General features: G+C 47.5%; 1 protein-coding gene across 5 annotated transcripts in view; it reads right to left on the reverse strand.

Moving 5' to 3' along the window:
- Positions 1 to 24,987, reverse strand: part of ubtfl (upstream binding transcription factor, like) — a 56,377-nt gene that overhangs the window by 2,334 nt on the left and 29,056 nt on the right. For all 5 annotated transcript variants that reach the window (XM_072569623.1, XM_072569622.1, XM_072569624.1 and 2 more), the window contains 10 exons: positions 23,780 to 23,821; positions 23,317 to 23,469; positions 20,121 to 20,264; positions 18,548 to 18,727; positions 17,206 to 17,316; positions 13,788 to 13,876; positions 12,170 to 12,359; positions 7,254 to 7,301; positions 6,327 to 6,395; positions 513 to 653 (listed from right to left, as the gene is read on the reverse strand). In XM_072569623.1, coding sequence (XP_072425724.1) covers positions 513 to 653; positions 6,327 to 6,395; positions 7,254 to 7,301; positions 12,170 to 12,359; positions 13,788 to 13,876; positions 17,206 to 17,316; positions 18,548 to 18,727; positions 20,121 to 20,264; positions 23,317 to 23,469; positions 23,780 to 23,821 — 1,167 coding nt within the window. The remainder of the gene's footprint in view (positions 1 to 512; positions 654 to 6,326; positions 6,396 to 7,253; positions 7,302 to 12,169; positions 12,360 to 13,787; positions 13,877 to 17,205; positions 17,317 to 18,547; positions 18,728 to 20,120; positions 20,265 to 23,316; positions 23,470 to 23,779; positions 23,822 to 24,987) is intronic.

A 24,987-nucleotide genomic window follows, 5' to 3' on the forward strand; every position in this document is an offset into this window, starting at 1 on the left:
AGTAGTGCTACATGAGGAAAACCCAGTCAACATTACTCAGGATACAATGATTGTGAGACATCTAGGCATCTCTGGATCCATTCAAATCATCTTCTATCATCTTGACAACTGCATGGAAACATCAACACAACTAAGTTCCTTTTCATGGAAACATTTCTTAAGAAATAAAAGAAACATTAAGAAATGTTCCTTAGTGTTGCTGGGTCAAAATCCTGGAACTCTCTTCCAAAGGGCCTACCTTTGTGGGTCTACCTACAACTCATGGTCTAGAATGGTCTTAAAGGCAGCAGTTCACCACTACCATCTCAAAGGGCAATTAGGGATGTGCAGTGTTATGGCATGTGTTTGGATTGAGTGTGGACAGAAGTGGAATAGCAGACAGCATGATTCCACCGGTACCCAGTCAAATAGCCAGCCTGGGTCACAAGAAAAGCAGCCCCATATCAGCTGGTGGAACTTGTGGGTCACTGCAGCAAGATATTGTGTCAGATTAGCAATTTTAGTTAACTCACCTCTCCATCCTCACCCTCATCAGTGTTTGCTTCGCTATCAGATGAGGCTGAGGAGCCATCACCATCATCATCAGAATCGGATGAATCACTCCCCTCAGGATCTTCCTCATCATCATCTTCACCATCCTCTTCAGATGATTCCTAAAGACAGTAAGATAACAGATTCAGAGTAGCGACACAGTTCATTCAAAATTAGACAAGACAGTGTGGTGAGACTGCATGTAAAAGCAGGTGAGAGAGTGTGAAAAGGTGGTGAAGAGCATGAAGACGGGCAAGAGAGTACAAAGGTATGGAGAAATTGCACAAAAGTAGATTAAAGAGAACACAAAAACATGAGACAGCATAAAGATGTGTGAGTGTAAATGTGTGCATTAGAGGGGAAACATGAACCAGACAGACAGACAGCATGAAAGAGACACAGACAAAACAAGCATGAGAAAGAAATACATATAGTGAGACACTGTGCAAGCATGAAAATTAGAGAGCACAACATATGGAGTGGGATGGAGCCAGAAGAGAAAGAAAGTACATGAAGAGGATGAGCGTGCGAGAGAGAAAACGAAAGATTGAGCAGATTAGGCCTATCCTCTTTAGTATTTAGAAAAACAACAGGATCTAATGGTGGTATTGAAGATGCTATAGGGGATTGACATTGGAGGTAGAAGGCAGGTTTCCTCATGTGAGGAAATCGAGAACGAGCAGTCATGGCTTTAGGACAAGGGGCTACAGATTTAGAGAGGAGAAGAAATGACAGATTTGTAATGAGTAATGGGTTGAAGGTACAGCAGGCACGAAAGGGGTTGAAGGTAGATCAGGCAGGAAAGGAGTTGAAGCCCAAGCTGAGATCAGCCATGATCGTATTAAATAGTGGAACAGGATTAAAGAGCTTGAATTGTCAGATCTAGTTCTTAACTTGAAAGACAGATGGGGAGTGTCAATGTTTCCTTCTACGGCAACCCACCTATTGCAGGTAATGTTCTAGTTAACCTTCTCTGAATAGCCTTTAACATCCATCCTTAAATAAGGAGGCCAGGTACACAATATGTAGTCTCACCCCTGTTCTGTAGAATTTGTAATATAACATTATATTCACTTTCCTGGTTACTTGCTGTAACTGCATACAAACCTTTATCGATTCATGCACCAGGCCACCAGGCTCTCTCTGCACCTCAGAGCTCTGCAATGCTCACCAGTTTGATAATGTGACTCTCTTTTATTCTTCCTGACCCAAAATGGACATTTTTGATCTTTCCCACGTCATATTCCATTTGCGAACTCTTTTTCCACTCATTTAATCTATCCATATCTCTTTGCATGCTCATTTTGTAGTTTCTAAATATCTTTGTGTTCTTGGCAAATGTAGCTCCTATTCCTTCAGTCTCTAAATCCAAATCATTGACAGAAATTATAAAAACAATTAAGGCTCCTGCATTAATCCCTGTGTCCCAACACTGGTTACACATCTTGTTAAGCACAAAATGACTCATTTACATTAGCTGGCTACAGGAAATAGAGTCCATCTTCTATCGGTGGCTCAGTGGTTAGCACTGCTGCCTCACAGCGCCAGGGACCCAGGTTCAATTCCATCCTCCAGCAATTGTCTGTGTGGAGTTTGCATATTCTCCCTGTGTCTGCGTGGGTTTCCTCTGGGTGCAGGTTAGGTGAATTGTCCACGCTAAATTGCCCATAGTGTTCAGGGATGCATAGGTTAGGTGCATTAGTCAGGGGTAAATAGAGGATAATAAGGCAGGGGAATGGGTCGGGGTGGGTTACTGTTTGGAGGGTCAGTGTGGACTTGTTGGGCCAAAGGGCCTGTTTTGTACACTGTAGGGATTCTATGTCAATATATACCCTTGGATCAAGAGCTTTTATTTTGCACAATGACTTTTGATGTAGCATCTTCTCAAATACCTTTTGGACATCCAAGAACAGTCCTCAATTCTGAGGGCATGAAAGCAGAGCAGATTGGCAAGGGACAGGTATATTCAGTGGCAAACATTTATGGGAATACCTCAGATTTCATTTCAACAAGAAAAAAAGTTCCAAGGGAACAACCCATCATCCGAGCAAAATTACTAATGAGGAAAAATTTAGAACATCAAAGAAAGCTGATTAAAAATATAAAACAATTGCTAATAGTGTTTACAGATATTTTAAAAAACTTAAAATGAATGGTGGTCCTATAGAAAGTGAGACCGGAGAATTACTCCTGGAAGCTCCTGTGAATACAGGTGAATGGAACAGGTATTTTGCACCAGTCTTCACTTTAGAGGATACAAGCTCCATCTCAGAAACAGCTGTAAGCCAGCAAATGGGAGGGAGGGAAGAGCTTCAGAAAATAACAAAGTACAAATAAAATGGTGCTGAGTAAATTAATGAAGCTGTAAGTTAATGGCTGGCCAGGTCATAATAGGTATCACCTCAAAAGGATTGGTGAGATAGTTGACGTAAAGGCAAAATACTTTGGATGCTGGAAATCTGGAACAAATACAGAAAATGCTGGAGAAACTCAGCAGGGTTGGTTGTATCTATGGAGACAGAAACACAAACACAAAATGTTTCAGGTATGACTTCTTCAGATGCTGCCAGATCAGCTGAGTTTCTCCAGCATGCTGTAATTGTTTCACAGACCTGTTCTGTTGATTTTCATTTTTCAAAATTCCCTAGATTTGGGAAGGGTTCACTAAATTGGAAACAATGAATGCAACTCTTATTTAAGAGGAGTATGGGGGGGAAGACACAACGTATGAAACTACAGGCCAGTTAGCTTAATATTGGTCATAGGTAAAATGTTAAAGACCATTATTTAATTACACGAATTAATACTATTAAAGACATTATAACAGGACAGTTGAAATTTCAAGGAGAAAGTGAGGACTGCAGATGCTGGAGATCAGAGCTGAAAATGTGTTGCTGGAAAAGCGCAGCAGGTCAGGCAGCATCCAAGGAGCAGGGGGATCGACGTTTCAGGCATGAGCCCTTCTTCAGGAATGAGGAGAGTGTGCCAAGCAGGCTAAGATAAAAGGTAGGGAGGAGGGACTTGGGGGAGGGGCGTTGGAAATGCGATAGGTGGAAGGAGGTTAAGATGGGGGTGGGGGCGGAGAGGTCAGGAAGAAGATTGCAGGTTAGGAAGGTGGTGCTGAGTTCAAGGGTTGGGACTGAGACAAGGTGGGGGGAGGGGAAATGAGGAAACTGGGAGAAATGAGTTCATCCCTTGTGGTTGGAGGGTTCCTAGGGGGAAGATGAGGCGCTCTTCCTCCAGCCGTCGTGTTGCTATGATCTGGCGATGGAGTCGTCCAAGGACCTGCATGTCCTTGATGGAGTGGGAGGGGGAGTTGAAGTGTTGAGCCACGGTGTGGTTGGGTTGGTCAGTCCGGGTGTCCCAGAGATGTTCTCTGAAACGTTCCGCAAGTAGGCGGCCTGTCTCCTCAATACAGAGGAGGCCACATCGTGTGCAGCGGATGCAATAAGTGATGTGTGTGGAGGTGCAGGTGAATTTGTGGCGGATATGGAAGGATCCCTTGGGGCCTTGGAGGGAAGTAAGGGGGGAGATGTGGGCGCAACTTTTGCATTTCTTGCGGTTGCAGGGGAAGGTGCCGGGAGTGGAGGTTGGGTTGGTGGGGGGTGTGGACCTGACAAGGAGTCACGGAGGGAGTGGTCTTTTCGGAACGCTGATAGGGAAGGGGAGGGAAATATATCCCTGGTGATGGGGTCCGTTTAGAGGTGGCGGAAATGACGACGGATGATACGATATATATGGAGGTTGGTGGGGTGGTAGGTGAGGACCAGTGGGATTCTGTCCTGGTGGCGATTGGAGGGGCGTGGCTCAAGGGCGGAGGAGCGGGAAGTGGAGGAGATGTGGTGGAGGGCATCGTCGATCAAATCTGGGGGGAAATTGCGGTCTTTGAAGGAGGCAATCTGGGTTGTTCGGTATTGGAACTGGTCCTCCTGGGAGCAGATGCGGCAGAGACGAAGGAATTGGGAATATGGAATGGTGTTTTTACAGGGGCAGGGTGGGAGGTGTAGTCTAGGTAGCTGCGGGAGTCAGTCGGTCGGCACCTTCCGGTTGGCCGGCACCTTCCCCTGCAACCGCAAGAAATGCAAAAGTTGCGCCCACACCTCCCCCCTTACTTCCCTCCAAGGCCCCAAGGGATCCTTCCATATCCGCCACAAATTCACCTGCACCTCCACACACATCATTTACTGCATCCGCTGCACCCGATGTGGCCTCCTCTATATTGGGGGGAGACAGGCCGCCTACTTGCGGAACGTTTCAGAAAACACCTCTGGGACACCCGGACAAACCAACCCAACCACCCCGTGGCTCAACACTTCAACTCCCCCTCCCACTCCACCAAGGACATGCAGGTCCTTGGACTCCTCCATCGCCAGACCATAGCAACACGACGGCTGGAGGAAGAGCGCCTCATCTTCCCCCTAGGAACCCTCCAACCACAAGGGATGAACTCAGATTTCTCCAGTTTCCTCATTTCCCCTCCCCCCACCTTGTTTCAGTCCCAACCCTCGAACTCAGCACCCCCTTCCTAACCTGCAATCTTCATCCTGACCTCTCCGCCCCCACCCCCTCTCCGGCCTATCATCCTCACCTTAACCTCCTTCCACCTATCGCATTTCCAACGCCCCTCCTCCAAGTCCCTCCTCCCTACCTTTTATCTTAGCCTGCTTGGCACACTCTCCAGTTGAAATTTCAAGGCATGAAAAGCAAAGTCACAATGGGTTTGTGAAACAGAAATCATGTTTAGCTAATTTCTTGAAGCTCTTTGAGGACGTAATGTTCTGTGGAGAGAGGGAAACTAATGGCAGAAAGAATAAAAAAGAATATTTTCAAAATGGTAAGAGGTTGCAGAACTCTGAGTTGCAGGAAGATTTGGGTGTTCCAGTGCATGAATCACAGGAGGTTAGTCTGGAGGTACAGCAGATATTCAGGAAAGCTCAAAGCAGGTTAGGATTTACTGTCAGGGTAAGCAAATGTAAGAATTGGGAGGTTATACTTCAGTTGTACAGAGCACTGGTGAGAATGCATCTGGAGCAGCTCAGAGGAGGATTACCAGATTAATACCGGGAATGAGCGGATTGCCTTATGAGGTAAGGCCAGTACCCTCTGGAGTTTAGAAGAATCAGAGCTAACTTAATAGAAACATTTAAGATCTTGAGGGGAAGTGACTGAGTGGACGTGGATTGGATTTTCCTTTTTTGGGAGAATCTAGATCTTTGGGTCATAGTTTAAAAGTAACAGGTCGCCCATTTAAAACAGAGATGAGGGAACTTTTTCTCTCTCTGAGGGGTGATAAAGTTTGGAATTTCACTCCTCAAAAGGTAGTGATTGCAGAATTATTAAATATTTTTAAGACTGAGGTAGATAGATTCTTGATTACCTTGGAGATGAATGATTATTAGGGATATGCAGGAATAAATCGAAATAGAATCCCAGTTTGGCTAGGATCTTACCGCGTATCAGAGCAGGCTCGAAGGGCCGAATGGCCTACTCTTGTTCCTTGTTCCCTAACCAGGGCCCAATTCAGAAGACCTCGACCCAAAGATTGAAACCACCTCCTAGCTTCAAGTGTCCTTTACCTATCTCTGACATGTTAGTGTCTGCAGCTCCACTTCCAACCCAAACACTGAGTCCAAGCTGATCGAACTGCAATAACGTCTTTACCCTGGATCCCACTGGCAACCATTCGGAAATCGCAACCCATCACCCACCCTGCCATCTTTACTGAAGGAGAAACAAAGGGAACGAGAGCAAGAGACAGAGGGAGTGAGAGAGTGAAAGAAAGGAAGGTGACTCACCGATGTGAGGTGTGAGGTCATTCTTGTTTTGGCAGCAGGGCCCCCTGGCTTACCCTGGCCTTTTCGTTTCTGGAAACAAAAGAAAGTAAGGTGTTGTGTCGAAGGAATGCCACGGGCACGGAAACTGCATCCTGACTGGACAGTGGATTGAGTGAGCCATCGGGTTCAGTGAAATGGCCACTGCCATGTGCCAATTGGGAGGAAAGTCTTCAGTACTGCTCACCTTATGTAGCACACAAGCCTGTCCAACACACCAAGGTGGTGATCCATGGAGGGCACACTGCAGCTTTATACCTTCCACAGGAAGCTCTGAAATGGCCTCTACTTTACAAGGGTTCAGTAGGTGGCCTTTCATCTCCTTAAGCCAATTACACTGGTCTAGGAGGTGACCATTCAGCCCCGATAAATACTTTAACATTAAAAATGCTCCACACACTGTTACAAAATGCCAGTTAATTTGAATAATGCAGCATAGTTTTGCGTTAGACATGTTCACAGGCCTGGCCAGTTCGCACAGGGATCAGAAAAGTGCATTGTTGTTCCAAAACTGGAGTCAGAGTAGAAATTCATTGAATGTCCTTACACAGCATGTTCCAAACTAATGTTCACTTCCATCTAGAAGGACAAGGGCAGCAGACACCCCTGCAAGATCCCCTCCAAGCCAGTCACAATCCTGACTTGGAAATATATTGGCATTCATTCAGTGTCATTGGATCAAAATCCAGGAATTCCCACCCAAAGGGCATTGTGAGTCAATCCTCAGCACATGGATTGTAGGGGTTCAAGAAGGCAGCTCACCATCACCTTCTCAAGTGGAAACTAGCGATGGGCAATAAATTCTGGACCTAGTCAGTGATGCCCACATCTCATCAGTAAATGATTAAACAAAAAGAGCTTTTTCTGTTGCAATCACTCTGAAATACTTACTGCCGTTGTATATTCCTCATACACACACCGTTCTTCAGGAGATAGGGACTGAAATATATGAAAAAGACAAATTCTTACAATTAACACGTTGTCCTAAAGATTGGTCACCATATAATGCTGGGATACTGTACTGGTGGGACAAGTCTATCACTGTATAACATTAAGGTACAATATCAGTGGGGACAGGTCTGTCTCTGTATAACACTGGGTTACAATGGGGAAATACCTGTTTCTGTTTATCACTGGAGCACAGCACTGTTGGGTTAGGACCGTCAGTATATAACACTGGGGTACAGTATAGGTGGGGACAAGTCTGTCACTGTATAACACTGGGTTACTGTACTGGTGGTCTGTCACCGTATAACACCGTACAATACCAGTGGGGATAGGTCTGTCACTGAATAACGCTGGGGTACAGTACTGATGGGAACAAGTCTGTCACTGTATAACATTGGGGTACAGTCCTGTTGGGAACAGGTCTGTCACTGTATAACACTGGGCCACAGTACTGATGGGGACAGGTCTGTTATTGTACAACACTGGGATACAATACTGGTGGGGACAGGTCCGTCTGTGTATAACACTAGGGTACAGTACAGGTGGGGACAGGTCTGTCACTGTCTAACACTGGGGTACAGTACTGGTGGGGACCGGTATGCCACTGTATAACACTAGGGTACAGTGGGGAAAGATCTATCTCTGTTTATCACTGGGGCACAGCACTGTTGGGTTAGGTCTGTCAGTGTATAACACAGGGGTACAGCACTAGTGGGGACAGGTATGTCACTGTATAACACTGGGGTACAGTACTGGTGGGGACAGGTCTGTCACTGTATAACACTGGGGTAAAGTACTGATGGTGACAAGTCTGTCACTATCCAACAATGGGGTAAAGTACTGATGGTGACAAGTCTGTCACTGTCCAACACTGGGGTACAGTACTGGTGAGGACAGGTTTGTCACTGTATAACACTGGGTACAGAGGGGAAAGATCTGTCTCTATTTATCACTGGAGCACAGCACTGTTGGGGATAGGTCTGTCACTGTATAACACTGGGTTACTGTACTGGTGGGGACAGGTCTGTCACTGTATAACACAGGGGTACAGTACTGGTGCAGACAGGTCTGTCACTGTATAACACTAGGGTACAGTACAGGTGGGGACAGGTCTGTCACTGTATAACACTGGGGTACAGTACTGGTGGGGACAGGCCTATCACTGTATAACGCTGGGTATAGTACTGCGAGGGACAGATCTATCACTACACACTGCGGTAAAGTACCAATGGGGACAGATCTGTCATTGCATAACACTGGGGTACAGTACTGGTGGGGACAGGTCTGTGACTGTATAACACTGGGGTACTGCACTGGTGGGGACAGGTCTGTCACTGTATAACATTGGGGTACAGTACTGGTGGGGACAGGTCTGTCCCTGTATAACACTGGGGTACAGTACTGGTGGGGACAGATCCATCAACGTATAACACTGGGATACAGTTACTGGTGGGGACAGGTCTGTCCCTGTATAACACTGGGGTACAGTACTGGTGGGGACAGATCCATCAACGTATAACACTGGGATACAGTTACTGGTGGGGACAGGTCTGTCCCTGTATAACACTGGGGTACAGTACTGGTGGGGACAGATCCATCAACGTATAACACTGGGATACAGTACTGGTGGGGACAGGTCTGTCACTGTATAACACTGGGGTACAGTACTGGTGGGGACAGGTCTGTCACTATAACACAGGGTTACAGTACTGGTGGGGACAGGTCTGTCAATGTATAACACTGGGGTACAGTACTGGTGGGGACAGATCCATCAACGTATAACACTGGGATACAGTACTGGTGGGGACAGGTCTGTCACTGTATAACACTGGAGTACAGTACTGGTGGGGACAGGTCTGTCACTATAACACAGGGTTACAGTACTGGTGGGGACAGGTCTGTCACTGTATAACACTGGGGTACAGTACTGGTGGGGACAGGTCTGTCACTATAACACAGGGTTACAGTACTGGTGGGGACAGGTCTGTCAATGTATAACAGTGGGGTACAGTACTTGTGGGGATAGGTCTGTCACTGTATAACACAGGGGTACAGCACTAGTGGGGACAGGTATGTCACTGTATAACACTGGGGTACAGTACTGGTGGGGACAGGTCTGTCACTGTATAACACTGGGGTAAAGTACTGATGGTGACAAGTCTGTCACTATCCAACAATGGGGTAAAGTACTGATGGTGACAAGTCTGTCACTGTCCAACACTGGGGTACAGTACTGGTGAGGACAGGTTTGTCACTGTATAACACTGGGTACAGAGGGGAAAGATCTGTCTCTATTTATCACTGGAGCACAGCACTGTTGGGGATAGGTCTGTCACTGTATAACACTGGGTTACTGTACTGGTGGGGACAGGTCTGTCACTGTATAACACAGGGGTACAGTACTGGTGCAGACAGGTCTGTCACTGTATAACACTAGGGTACAGTACAGGTGGGGACAGGTCTGTCACTGTATAACACTGGGGTACAGTACTGGTGGGGACAGGTCTGTCACTATAACACAGGGTTACAGTACTGGTGGGGACAGGTCTGTCAATGTATAACACTGGGGTACAGTACTGGTGGGGACAGATCCATCAACGTATAACACTGGGATACAGTACTGGTGGGGACAGGTCTGTCACTGTATAACACTGGAGTACAGTACTGGTGGGGACAGGTCTGTCACTATAACACAGGGTTACAGTACTGGTGGGGACAGGTCTGTCACTGTATAACACTGGGGTACAGTACTGGTGGGGACAGGTCTGTCACTATAACACAGGGTTACAGTACTGGTGGGGACAGGTCTGTCAATGTATAACAGTGGGGTACAGTACTTGTGGGGATAGGTCTGTCACTGTATAACACAGGGGTACAGTACAGCTGGGAACAGGTCTGTCACTGTATAACACTGGGGTAAAGTACTGGTGGGGACATGTCTGTCACTGTTTAACACTGGGGTTCAGTACTGGTGGGGACAGGTCTGTCACTGTTTAACACTGGGTAAAGTGGGGAAAGATCTGTCTCTATTTATCACTGGTGTAGACAGGTCTGTCACTGTATAACACAGGGGTACAGTACAGGTGGGGACAAGTCTGTCACTGTATAACACTGGGTTGCTGTACTGGTGGGGACAGGTCTGTCATTGTATAATGCTGGGGTACAGTACTGGTGGAGACAGGTCTGTCTGTGTATAATATTGAGGTACTGTACTGGTGGGGACAGGTCTGTCACTGTCAAACACTAGGGTACAATACTGGTGGGGACTGGTATGCCACTGTATATCATTGGGGTAGAGTGGGGAAAGATCTGTCTCCGTTTATCACTGGGGCACAGCACTGTTAGGTCTGTCAGTATATAACACAGGGGTACAGTACTGGTGGGGACAGGTATGCCATTGTATAACACTGGGGTACAGTACTGGTGGGGAGAGGTCTGTCACTGTATAACACTGGGGTATACAGTACTGCTGGGGACAGATCTATCACTATACATTGCGGTAAAGTGCCAATGGGGACTGATCTGTCATTGTATAACACAGGGGTACAGTAGTGGTGGGGACAGGTCTGTCGTTGTGTAACACTGGGGTATAGTACTGGTGGGGACATGTCTGTCACAGTACAACACTGGGGTACAGTAGTGGTGGGGACAGGTCTGTCGTTGTGTAACACTGGGGTATAGTACTGGTGGGGACAGGTCTATCTGTGTATAATATTGGGGTACTGTACTGGTGGGGACAGGTCTGTCACTGTCAAACACTGGGGTACAACACTGGTGGAGACCAGTATGCCACTGTATATCATTGGGGTACAGTGGGGAAAGATCTGTCTCCGTTTATCACTGGGGTACAGCACTGTTGGGTTAGGTCTGTCAGTATATAACATTGGGGTACAGTACAGGTGGGGACAGGTATGCCATTGTATAACACTGGGGTACAGTACTGGTGGGGACAGTTCTGTCACTGTATAACACTAGGGTACAGTACTGGCGGGGACAGGTCTGTCACTGTATAACACTGGGGTACAGTACAGGTGGGGACAAGTCTGTCACTATAACACAGGGGTACAGTACTGGTGTGGACAGGTCTGTCACTGTATCACACTGGGGTACAGTACTAGTGGGGACAGGTCTGTCACTGTATGACTATGGGGTACAGTACTGGTGGGGACAGGTATGCCACTGTATAACATTGGGGTACAGTGGGCAAAGATCTGTCTCCGTTTATCACTGGGTTCTGTCACTGTATGATACTGGGGTACTGTACTGGTGGGGACAGGTCTGTCACTATAACACAGGGCTCCAGTACTGGTGTGGACAGGTCTGTCACTGTATAACACTGGGGTACAGTACAGGTGGGGACAGGTCTGTCACTGTATAACACTAGGGGTACAGGTCTATCACTGTGTAACACTGGGGTACAGTACTGGTGGGGACAGGTCTATCACTGTGTAACACTGGGGTACAGTACAGGTGGGGACAGGTCTATCACTGTATAACACTGGGGTACAGTACTGGTGGGGACAGGTCTGTCACTGTGTAATACTGGGGTACAGTACTGGTGGGGACAGGTCTATCACTGTGTAACACTGGGGTACAGTACTGGTGGGGACAGGTCTATCACTGTGTAACACTGGGGTACAGTACTGGTGGGGACAGGTCTGTCACTGTGTAACACTGGGGTACAGTACTGGTGGGGACAGGTCTATCACTGTGTAACACTGGGGTACAGTACTGGTGGGGACAGGTCTGTCACTGTGTAACACTGGGGTACAGTACTGGTGGGGACAGGTCTGTCACTGTGTAACACTGGGGTACAGTACAGGTGGGGACAGGTCTGTGAACGCAGTGCGGTCACTCACTTTGAGCCATGCTTCAAGCTCCACTCTGTACTCCTGCTGTTGCTCCTCTACCAGTTTTTTGTAGCCATCCTTCTGGGCCTGGCTCTGCTTCTGCCACCTCTTCCCAATCTCCACCATCCTTTCCTTTAGCCCGAAGTGGTTGAGCTCCCCACTAGTCAGCAACTCCTGGGAGAACATCTGGTAGCCACTCCTGCAGATGATAGGACAGGTCAGGCCATGGTTGGGCAAGGCAGATACAGTGTGTATCCAGGGCCCTGGGTGTGGGGTAGTGTGTATCCAGGGCCCTGGGTGTGGGGGGACAGTGTGTATCCAGGGCCCTGGGTGTGGGGGGACAGTGTGTATCCAGGGCCCTGGGTGTGGGGGACAGTGTGTATCCAGGGCCCTGGGTGTGGGGGACAGTGTGTATCCAGGGCCCTGGGTGTGGGGGACAGTGTGTATCCAGGGCCCTGGGTGTGGGGGACAGTGTGTATCCAGGGCCCTGGGTGTGGGGGACAGTGTGTATCCAGGGCCCTGGGTGTGGGGGACAGTGTGTATCCAGGGCCCTGGGTGTGGGGGACAGTGTGTATCCAGGGCCCTGGGTGTGGGGGACAGTGTGTATCCAGGGCCCTGGGTGTGGGGGACAGTGTGTATCCAGGGCCCTGGGTGTGGGGGACAGTGTGTATCCAGGGCCCTGGGTGTGGGGGACAGTGTGTATCCAGGGCCCTGGGTGTGGGGGACAGTGTGTATCCAGGGCCCTGGGTGTGGGGGACAGTGTGTATCCAGGGCCCTGGGTGTGGGGGACAGTGTGTATCCAGGGCCCTGGGTGTGGGGGACAGTGTGTATCCAGGGCCCTGGGTGTGGGGGACAGTGTGTATCCAGGGCCCTGGGTGTGGGGGACAGTGTGTATCCAGGGCCCTGGGTGTGGGGGACAGTGTGTATCCAGGGCCCTGGGTGTGGGGGACAGTGTGTATCCAGGGCCCTGGGTGTGGGGGACAGTGTGTATCCAGGGCCCTGGGTGTGGGGTAGTGTGTACCCAGGGCCCTAGGTGTGGGGGACAATGTGTATCCAGGGCCCTGGGTGTGGGGTAGTGTGTACCCAGGGCCCTGGGTGTGGGGTAGTGTGTATCCAGGGCCCTGGGTGTGGGGGACAGTGTGTATCCAGGGCCCTGGGTGTGGGGGGACAGCGTGTATCCAGGGCCCTGGGTGTGGGGGACAGTGTGTATCCAGGGCCCTGGGTGTGGGGTAGTGTGTATCCAGTGCCCTGGGTGTGGGGTAGTGTGTATCCAGTGCCCTGGGTGTGGGGTAGTGTGTATCCAGGGCCCTGGGTGTGGGGTAGTGTGTATCCAGGGCCCTGGGTGTGGGGTAGTGTGTATCCAGGGCCCTGGGTGTGGGGTAGTGTGTATCCAGGGCCCTGGGTGTGGGGTAGTGTGTATCCAGGGCCCTGGGTGTGGGGTAGTGTGTATCCAGGGCCCTGGGTGTGGGGTAGTGTGTATCCAGGGCCCTGGGTGGGGGACAGAGTGTATGGAGATCCCTGGGTGTGGGACAGGGTGTATCCAGGGCCTGTCAGGGGGCTGGGGTTGGGAGGTGTGGATAAGGATCGGGAATGGACAGTGGTAGCTGGGGGAGGAATGGTCACTTACATTGGTGGTTTCTTTGGCTCGCCAACAAACTTCGGTTTCTTGGAGTTCTGTGCTGAGGTCCGGGCCCAGCGACCCTCTGACAGCTCTCTCTACAACAAAACAGGAGCACTGTTACAACAAGACCCACTGCCAATCAGCTGCTGCCTGTTGTGGTTATGGGCACTGGCCAGTAATGGCCTCAGTGGGAAGTAAATTATTTGCTTGTGATAGGTGCAGTTTTTCCTTTGATTGTTGGTAATTTGTCACAGTATGCGATGATCGTGTGCCACAGTCATAGAGATGTACAGCACGGAAACAAACCATTCGGTCCAACTCGTCCATGCTGACCAGATATCCTAAATTAATCTAGTCCCACTTGCCAGCATTAGCCCATATCCCTGTAAACCCTTCCTATTCATATACCCATCCAGATACCTATTAAATGTTGTAATTGTACCAGCCTCCACCACTTCCTCTGGCAGCTCATTCCATACACGCACCACCCTCTGTGTGAAAATGTTGCCCCGTAGGTCTCTCATATCTTTCCCCTCTCACCCTAAACCTATGCCCTCTAGTTCTGCACTCGCCCACCCCAGGGAAAAGACCTTGTCTATTTACCCTATCCATGCCCCTCATGATTTTATAAATCTTTATGAGGTCACCCTTCAGCCTCCAACGCTCCAGGGAAAACAGCCCCAGCCTGTTCAGCCTCTCCCTATAGCTCAAATCCTCCAACCCTGGCAACATCCTTGTAAATCTTTTCTGAACCCTTTCAAGTTTCACAACATCCTTCCTACAGCAGGGAGACTAGAACTGCATACAATATTCTAAAAGTGGCCTAATCAATGTCCCGAACTACCGCAACCTGACCTGTCAAGTGCTATACTCAATGCACTGACTAATAAAGGCAAGCGTGCCAAATGCCTTTTCCTCAGCCTATCTACCTGCAACTCCATCTTCAAGGAGCTATGAACCTGCACTCCAAAGTCTCTTTGTTCAGCAACACTCCCCAGGAAGTGTATAATTCCTGCCCTGACTTGCAGCGCTATACATTTATCTGAATTAAACGCCATCTGCCACTCCTCAGCCCATTGGCCCATCTGATCAAGATCGCATTGTAATCTGAGGTAACCCTCTTTGCTGTCCACTATACCTCCAATTTTGGTGTCATCTGCAAACTTACTAACTGTACCTCCCATGCTCACATCCAAATCATTTATATAAATGATGAAAGCAGTGGACCCAGCACCGATCTTTGTGGCACTCCACTGGTCACAGGCCTCTAGTCTAAAAAGCAACCCTCCACCACCACCCTCTGTCTTCTACCTTTGAGCCAGTTCTGTATCCAAATGGCTAGTTCTCCCTGTATTCCATGAGATCTAACCTTGCTAATCAGTCTCCCATGGGGAACCTTGTCAAATACCTTACTGAAGGCCACATAGATCATAACTACCATTCTGCCCTCATCAATCCTCTTTGTTACTTCTTCAAAAAACTCAATCCAATTTGTGAGACACAATTTGTCACACACAAAGCCATGTTGACTATCCCTAATCAGTCCTTGCCTTTCCAAACATATGTATATCCTGTCCCTCAGGATTCCCTCCAACAACTTGCCCATCACCGAGGTCAGGCTCACTGGTCTATAGTTGCCTGGCTTGTCCTTACCACCCTTCTTAAACAGTGGCACCATGTTAGCCAACCTCCAGTCTCCCAGCACCTCACCTGTGACTATCGATGATACAAATATCTCAGCAAGAGGCCCAGCAATCACTTCTCTAGCTTCCCACAGAGTTCTAGGGTACACCTGAACAGATCCTGGGAATTTATCCACCTTTACGTCTTTAGTGTGTAAGGGACTGCTGCAGTGTCGGAGGGTCAATGCTGAATGAATACCACACTGTCGGTGGGTTAGTGCTGAGGGAGAGCCGCACTGTCAGCGGGTCAGTGCTGAGGGGGTGCCACACTGTCGGCGGGTCAGTGCTGAGGGGGTGCCGCACTGTCGGTGGGTCAGTGCTGAGGGAGAGCCGCACTGTCGGCGGGTCAGTGCTGAGGGGGTGCCGCACTGTCGGCGGGTCAGTGCTGAGGGGGTGCCGCACTGTCGGCGGGTCAGTGCTGAGGGGGTGCCGCACTGTCGGTGGGTCAGTGCTGAGGTAGCACCGCACTGTCGGAGGGTCAGTGCTGAGGGACAGCCGCACTGTCAGCGGGTCAGTGCTGAGGGGGTGCCGCACTGTCGGCGGGTCAGTGCTGAGGGGGTGCCGCACTGTCGGCGGGTCAGTGCTGAGGGGGTGCCGCACTGTCGGCGGGTCAGTGCTGAGGGGGTGCCGCACTGTCGGCGGGTCAGTGCTGAGGGGGTGCCGCACTGTCGGTGGGTCAGTGCTGAGGGGGTGCCGCACTGTCAGATGGTCTGTGCTGAGGGACAGCCGCACTGTCAGCGGGTCAGCGCTGAGGGGGTGTCGCACTGTCGGCGGGTCAGTGCTGAGGGGGTGCCGCACTGTCGGCGGGTCAGTGCTGAGGTAGCGCCGCACTGTCGGAGGGTCAGTGCTGAGCGAGTGTCATACTGTTCGAGGGTCAATGCCAAGGAAGTGCCGCACTGTCGGAGGGTCAATGCCGAGGGAGCATTGCACTTTTAGAGGGTCAGTGCTGAAGGCACACTGCACATTTGGAGAGTTAGTACTGTCAGGCAGTTACTACTGAGGGACTGCCACACTGTTGGAAGGTCAGTACCGAGTGAGCACGACAGTGTCAGAGGATTAGTACTGTAGTGCTGACTGTCAGAGAGTCAGTGCTGAGGGAGTGTTGCACTGTGTTGGGATATTGTGTTTCAGATATTTGATTTGATTTATCATATTCATAGATACCTAAACAGTGAAAAGCTTTGTTTGTGAGCAGTATTGGCAGATCATAGTAAGTAGGGACAGACAGAGCATAGGGTGCTTAGAGACGGTGAGGCATAGAGGAGGTACACGAAGCAAGATCAACATTACCTGATGTTACAGAATTCATTGATCAATCTAATAATGGCAGGGAAGAAACTGTTCTTGATATTAAATTGAAGCCATAGCACTATTTTGAATGGAAACAGGGGAATTAGTCCTCAGTGTTTTGACTGATATCTATGTCTGAACATCACAAAGTGCAGAATACCTGCTCATCGTCACATTGCTGTTTCATTCATAGGGTATTAGTGGAATACAGACATATAATCCATGATACTAGCACAAAACTGAAGCTTTGAATGAGAAGGCACTGGGACTGGAGTTTGTGGCAGTTACTACATAAATGCAAGTTGGTCTTCTTGCTTGGACCTCCATGTGGTGAGGAATCTCCAGGGCAATCAGAACCCAGGATCTACCCACCAACAACACCTGAGGACCTTTGGGAGTAAAGGGAATGGAGCTAGTAGAAGAGGATAAGGAGGAGAATGAGTCCAGCACACCTCATATCTCCTCTGATCATCTGCAGCCTTCTTAATCCAAGGAATCTTCTCCTTCTTCTCCATTGCCTTCCAAGCAGCCTCCATTGCTGATTGAGCTTTCTTGCGGTCATTCTATGAGCATGAGACACAATCAGTAAAAAGGATTAAAACAGCAAGATTGAACTCACAATACACTGCGAGTCTTTAGAATCCAGGAATGACAGAGTTGGAGGTAGTGAGGGACAGGTGGCTCTCCAGGGAATTCCCACCGAGGTACTTATTTCTAATGCATACAGGGGGGACACACTCTTATCAGTGAATGCATGTTGTGTACCTGCATGTGTCCATATGCATGTCTGTGACTGTATGTGTATCTGCATATAGGTACACCCTTGTGCTTGGGTGACTTTTTCATCTTCACTCTCTCATGGGGCATGAATATCACTGGCAAAGTCACAGCATTTACTCCCTATCTCCAATTACCCTCAAACTGAATGACTTACTGGGGCATTTCAGATAGCAATTAACTGTCAAATACATTTCTATGGGCCTGGAGCCACATGTAGATCAGACCAGGTAGAGACAGCAGATTTCCTTCTCTAAAAGACATCAACGAACCAGATTACAGAATCTCAGAACTGATATGGCACAGGAGGCCATTCAACCCATCCTGCCTGCCCTGGCTCCCCAAATGAGTACCATCACTTTCTCCTTGTTCTCCTTGTAACTTTGTATATTGTTTCTATCTAAACATTCATCCAATCCCTCGACTAAACCTGCCTCCAGCAATGATTCCATTTTTCACAACAGACTCACTTCTTTTCTATTGCCTCTCATTCTTGATCATTTTATGAGCAGAAATAGTTTCTCTCCATTTATTCTATTTGGACCCCTCATAGTATTTAAAATGTCAATAAGATCTCCTCTTAGGGGAGAACAGATTTAGCTTCTTTTCAAGAAGCAGCAAGAGTGGGTGAGACTTCACTCTGGAAATACAGCCTTTACCAGAAAGGCAAGAGAATGCACAGGATGATAAGGAAGAAGCAAGGGCCTGGCATTCAGTGAACGCCTGGTTGGAGAGCTGCTGCAGACATGACAGACTGAATAGTCTCCAGTGCAGGCTTTGGAGTCTATTCTTTGGTTAGATGTAGATGTGGAGCAATCGAGATGCAGCACCTTCTGCAGGTCAGTTTAAGGAAGTCAGACTGCACCACTAAAATTTAGCTCTTGCAACAGTACCGTCCAAATCCATGACCACTTCTATCTAGAAGGACAAGGACAGCAGATAAATGGGAACGCCACCTCCAAACCACTCACTACCCTGACTTGGAAAGACAGGGGCTCGGTCCCACTGGATACATACCCGGTGCTTTGCAGTGTAATCATTGATCACTGTCTGCTCCCAGATCTTCTCAGCAGTTTTGGGGCTTTCAGGCCACTTCCCTTTCCTTGTGGATCCAGCTTCCTTCTTCTCTTTCAGGAAGTTCTGCATCCTTTGCTCGTATTCTGCTTTCAAGGTTCTTTCCATCCTCTTGTACTTCTCCTGAAGCACGGTAAAACAAAGAGAGCCGATAAGCAGTGCCCGGAATTTGGAATATACTACATGGCTCTCACAACAGTACTCGCTTCCCCTGTGTCCAGGCGCTCACACCACATCCTTTCTCCCATATTCACACACCCTCCCACACTCATCCTTCCCTCTCCACATACTCATTCACCCAACATTCCCCCTACTCTCAACACCCCCACTCTCCCTGCGCTCATTCCACGATCTCTTTAACTCTTTAGCTCATATTCTTCTTCAAACTACTGCTCTCTGGAATGACAATGAATCCGATGAGGTGTGGGAGAGGGGCCTGGTACTTATAAATTAATCAGCTTTACTGTGACATGTACCGAAGTGGGTACAGTGTAAAGTGTGCAAGATGGTGCCATCTTAGGTACAGAGGTCTCTAGATACAGCGTTTTCAGTTACAGTTCTTGGAAAAGTAGAGAAGTTAAAACAAAAGTACAGCACTGCAGATTTAAGAACAAATTATAAAATGGAGAAAAATACAGAGAAACAGAAGTCTGACCCAGTCCATGTTGACCCCTAGCCTCCAGTCCACACTGGGTCTTGATCCAGACCGTGCTTGGCTTCACCTCAAGGCTCACGAGACTGGGAGATTGCTCTGGTATTACTTTGAGACCATGCCAGGCCAAAAGACCGCCACGTATCCCCTGAAGACCAACATGCTGGGAGATCACCAAGCCAGGCCGAGGGGCTGCCTCATTGGGGGTGTTGAGAGGGTCTGTGCTGAGGCCAGGAATTCCAAGGCCAAGAGTTCTTCGGCAACCAGGTCAGAGGCTGCAAGGTCAGGGGTTGCAAGGTCAGAGGTTGAGAGGTTGGGGTCCGAGGGGTTACGGGCTGTGAGGTAGGGGGCCAGAAGTTCCAAGGCTGGGAGGTCAGTGGTTGAGAGGAGAGGAGAAAGAAAAAATAGAGGGAAAATATAGAATTGGTACAGATGGAGCGGATGTGCTCTGCCTGAAGCATCCTACTCAGCTGCCATCTTGGATCTTTTCCGAGAAGGTGTCTGTTGTCCAATTGGACTCAGACAGACATCAATGTGTTTAACAGGGAAATAGGCTTCAGGGAGAAGAAAGCCACAATTAGCAGCAAAAACCACTGGGGGCTTTGATCTGACACTCACTACAGTTAAACAGCAGACAAATCAGGAAGTTGACAAAATGAAAATCTGCAGCTTCTTACTACAGATCAGAGTGAAGTAAAAGCATAAACATCACTTCCAAACTCCCTGGTCTCAATCCAACAAAGTCAACATCTTTTGGAGTCAAAACGTTTGTTTTGTTTCTCTCTCCCTAAATGCTGCCAATTTCCCCAGTACTTTGTGTTTTTATCTCAGACACCTCCTCTAGCACTAGGTTAACATCCTCACCCTCTTCCTCTCTGACAACTCATTCCACATCCTGGCCAGCTGCCGAGTGAGCTCGCTCTCCGTTAGATTGGGATTGTCCTTTCGTTTCTCTTGGAAGAAAAGGAACATGGCAGAGATGGGCTGCTGTGGACGCTCAGGAACACTCTGAAAAATGAGAGAAACAATTCCTTAAAGAGGATAAGATTGCGCGACTCATCATGTGCAACTTTCAAAATGAAATGCAGGAAGCTAACAATAAAACTGAACTCAATGGGGCTGGATTGGCCTGCTCTGTGATGCTAAGAACAAAGACAGGCAGCATCACTTCACATTTAGAACACCCACTCCTTCATCTGCCTCACTCCATTCTCTCCAGAGACACAGAATCGTCGAAAATGGGAGTAGGAGCAGGCCATTCAACCCATCGAATCTGCTTCACCATTCAGTATGATCATGGCTGATCATCCAACTCCATATGCTGGTCCCACTTTCACCCCATACCTTTTGGTTCCGATAGATCTAAGAACGACTGTTAACTCTCTTTAAAACATTCAATGTTTTGGCTCAACAGCTTCCTATGGCAGAGAACTGGGGAGGTGGTGGTTTAGTGGTACTATCACTGGGCTAGTAATTCAGAACCCCAAGTTAATGTTCTGGGCCATGGGTTCAAATGCCACCACGGTAGATGATGAAAATTTGCAATCAATAAAAATCTGGAATAAAAAGCTAATTCTAACCGTAACCATGGAATTGTTGTAAAACTGATCTGGTTCACTTATGTCCTTTAGAGAAGGAAATCTGCCATCTTTACCTGACTCCAACTACACGTGACTCCAGACCACAGCAATGTGGTTGATTCTTAACAATTAGAGTTGGACAATAAATGCTGGCCTAACCAGCAGCACCCAGGTGCCATGAATGAATAATATACTTTTAAAAATCCACAGATCATCACTTCATAGTGAAAGAAATGTCTTCTCATCTTAGTCTTAAATGGCCTATGCCAGTACCTTTAATGGAGATCAAGGAATTGGCAGAGCAATGAAACAACTACTTTTGTTCTATCTTTACAGAAACATATGCAAATAAATCTTCCCAGAAATGCTAGGAAAGCATCGGTGTTTTTGGAAGGAGGAATTGAAGGAGAACAGCATTGGTATAAAACTAAAAATGCTGAACAAAATTAATTGGCCTACTTCCTCCCACATTCAGACAAGTGAAGCTCATAATATCTTTAAATGATCTTGACAAGATGGATGTGGAAAGGATGGACCCTCTTTTGGGTCAGTCCAGAACTAAAGGCCATTGTTTCAAAATGCGGGGGTCTCCCTTTTACGGCAGAAATGCAGAGGATTGTTCTGAGAATTATGTAGCTTTGGAATACTCTGCCTCAGAAGGTAGCAGAGGGAAACACTGAATATTTTTGAGGTAGGTAGATTCTTGTTAGGCAATGGAATCTAATTTCTCAGAGGTAGATGGGAACAGACATTTTGATGTGATTTTATTGAACAGCAGTGCAGACTTAAGGGGACGAGTGGCCTACTCCTGCTCCCAGATCACAGGTTCTTATGCCGAGTATAAAACCATTAGCAGCACTCTGTGCAGTTCCAATATAAAGCTTCTGTCGTTGGGTTTTGTGTATTGGCAACAAACACTTACTTCACCTTAGTAAGATCTCAAAGTTTTGGTATACAAACCAAAGTTATAGTTCATTGAGAACCTTGGTCAAACAGCCAACGTGGAGTAACTGGGTTCAGTTCTGTACACAGCTCAGAATGAACTTGGAGAGGGTACAGTGCAGATTCAAAAGCGTGGTGCTGGAAAAGCACAGCAGGTCAGACAGCATCAGAGGAGCAGGCATAAGCCCTTCATCAGGAATGAGGCTTGTGGGGCCCCCTGGCCCACCCCCCCCTCCCATTTATCTCTCAGCCCCCCTGCCCACAAGTCTCATTCCTGATGAAGGGCTTATGCCCAAAACGTTGATTCTCCTGCTCCTTGGATGCTGCCTGACCTGCTGTGCTTTTCCAGCAACACTCTCTCAACTCTGATCTCCTGCATTTGCAATCCTCACTTTCTCTACAGTGCAGATTCATCAGGATAGGACAGGGTTAAATTATGAGGACTGGTTTAATATACAAAGCTTTTATTAAAGGTTGATAAGTCATCCAATAGATATCAAACAACTAAGAGCTGAAAGGGTATGATGGGGAAGTGAAATCCATAACAAGGGGGCAGAACCTCAAAAGTCAAGCCAGGCTGTTTAGTGCTGCTGTCACAAAACACTTCCTGAAGCAAAGGGGAGTAAAAGTCTGGAACATACACTTGTGCCACTATCCTGAATGCCAAAACAAGACAAAGATAAGCAAAGGGTCAAAAGTTATTGGGGGAAAGAAGAAATGTGCAGTTGTGGTTACAATCAGATCTGCCATTATCTCACTGAATGGCAGAGCATGCTTGATGGGCCAAGTGGCCTCCTCCTGTTTCTCATTCATATGTTTGTAGCTGGGGATTGGTTAGAACCATAGAAGTTTACAGTACAGGAGGCAGCCATTCAACCTATTGTGCCTGAACTAGATCCCAGAGGAGCTACCCAGATGGTCCGACTCTCCAGTCCTATCTCCATAGCCCTCCAAATTCATCCCTTTCAAATAGATAGCCAGCTTTCTTTCAAAACCTCCTGTGGAATCTGCCTCCACCACTCGCCTAGGTAGCACATTCCAAATCCAAACAACTCTGAGTAAAGAAGTTTCACCTCATCTGACTCCTCGCTCTCTTCCTGATAATCTTGAAATAGTGACCCCTAATTACTGACACACCAACTAGTAAAAGCAGAATTTCCTTCTTTACACTGTCACAATTTTTCATATTTTGGAGCACCTCAATCAAGTCACATCTTAATCTTCTCTGCTCCATGGAAAATAAACCTAATGTCTCTAATCTTTCCTTGTATCTAAAATCCTTCATTCCTGGAATCATTCCAGTAAATTTCCTTTGAACTCTCTCCAGCGTTTTACGTCCTTCCTTAAACAAGATACCCAGAAATGAACACAATTCTCCAAATGTGGTTGAAAATTTCAGGACCGGGATTGATGGAGGTTTTGGTCAACGAACAAAGGGATTTTTGACAAAAGTGAGTCAATGATTTGCCACAATCTGACTGAAGAGTGAAATGGCTGTTTGGCCCTTCATGCTCCCAGCCATGCCATCAGGGACTGACCTTGCAGGTTGGTGAAGCTGGTGAAGTGGGGCTGCCAGATTTTGTTCGCTGAGGGCCATTATTCTGTACATTTGTTGTTACGTTGCTTGTTATTTTGCTGCCTCCGATCTTCTCCTCCTGTAATACCCTCTCCCGCTCTTCATCTGGGAGACTCTGAAAAATGTAGTAATTTTTGCCATGAATATTAGTTTCCTAAACAAACCACAGAGACTCTATAATTAGACAGAGGGTAGCTGGAGGCTGACAGTGCATAAAAAATGATGAGTAAGAGAGTGACAGCATATACGACACAAACACATGAGTAAATCTGTTCACACTGTCCCAATCAAACAGGGTAGGTACAACACAGGCATGGATACAGAGTAAAGGTCCCTCTACACTGACCCAAATAAATACTCCCAGGTCAGGTACAGCACAGTTTAGAATGTAGATTCCAACAACACAGGAAACACTATTTACTCACCTCGAGGAATCGCTGCATCTCTGTCTCATAAAGCTTCTTTTTCTGTGGAAGAGTCATAAATGAGAGTCACAGGCAATAAAGGGATCATTATTTATCCATTGATGGCACTGTTATAATGTCACTGGATGGTAATTGAGATGACTCAGCCCATGCTTTGGGATTAAATGCCTTCATGGCATTGGTGAAATTTAATTGAAATTCAGTTCATAAATCTGCAATTCTAAAAGGTACAGCCTTGGTTCACAGTGACCGTAAATTGATTGTTATGAAAACCCACCTAGTTCACTAATGTCCTTTAAAGAAGGTAATCTGCCATCCTTACCTGGTCTGGCCTACATGTGAGTTCAGACCCACAACAATGTGGTTAACTCTTAACTATTCTCCCAGGTGACTGAGAAAGGCATACAGTTCAAAGGACTGATTTATGGGAGAAATTGGATTGGTTAGGACTACTTTGCTAGAGAAAAGAATAATGAGGGGGGGAAATCTCAAAGTAAACCTTTAAGGTTTTAACAGGACCAGACAAGGTGTAGGTAGATACAGGAAAGAATGTTCCTGATTACCGGGTAGTCTGAGGATAGGGCTTTTAAGACACAGCTGAGGAGGAATGTCTTCACCCAGATAGTAGTGAGCCTGCGCATTTCTCTACCATAGGAAACTGTTGAGGACAGAACATTGAAGAAAGATGGAGATATAGATCTTAGGACTCAAGAGATCAAACCCTATGGGGAGAAAGTGAGAACAGTGTACCGAATTGGATGATCAGCCATGGTAATACTGAATGGTGGGCAATAAATGCTGGCTTTACCAGTGATGCCGATATTTCATTATTAAATAAAAATAATAGTAAAAGGTTATTGGGAACTGGAGACACTACAAGGATTTCCACGATAACTAAGAAGATATATTTATCAGAAAGAATGAATATGGCAGGACTTGTTTCAATGTTTAAAAAGTTAGAAGAATGCACTAATAGAGATCTTTAAAACTAGGAAACAATTCAAATGGACAGACACAATCAACTTCACTTGCAGCCAATAGCAGAACCAGGGGCTATAAATTATAGAATCATGAAATCTCTACAATGTGGAAGCAGGTCATTTGGCCTGTCGAGTCCACAGCGACCCTCCAAAGAGCATCCCACTCAGAGCCACCCCTCTACTATATCCTTGTAAACCTGCATATCCCATGGTTAATCCACCTAGCTT

This window comes from Chiloscyllium punctatum, chromosome 5, assembly GCF_047496795.1.
Source record: "Chiloscyllium punctatum isolate Juve2018m chromosome 5, sChiPun1.3, whole genome shotgun sequence".
Taxonomy (NCBI): Eukaryota; Metazoa; Chordata; class Chondrichthyes; order Orectolobiformes; family Hemiscylliidae; genus Chiloscyllium; species Chiloscyllium punctatum.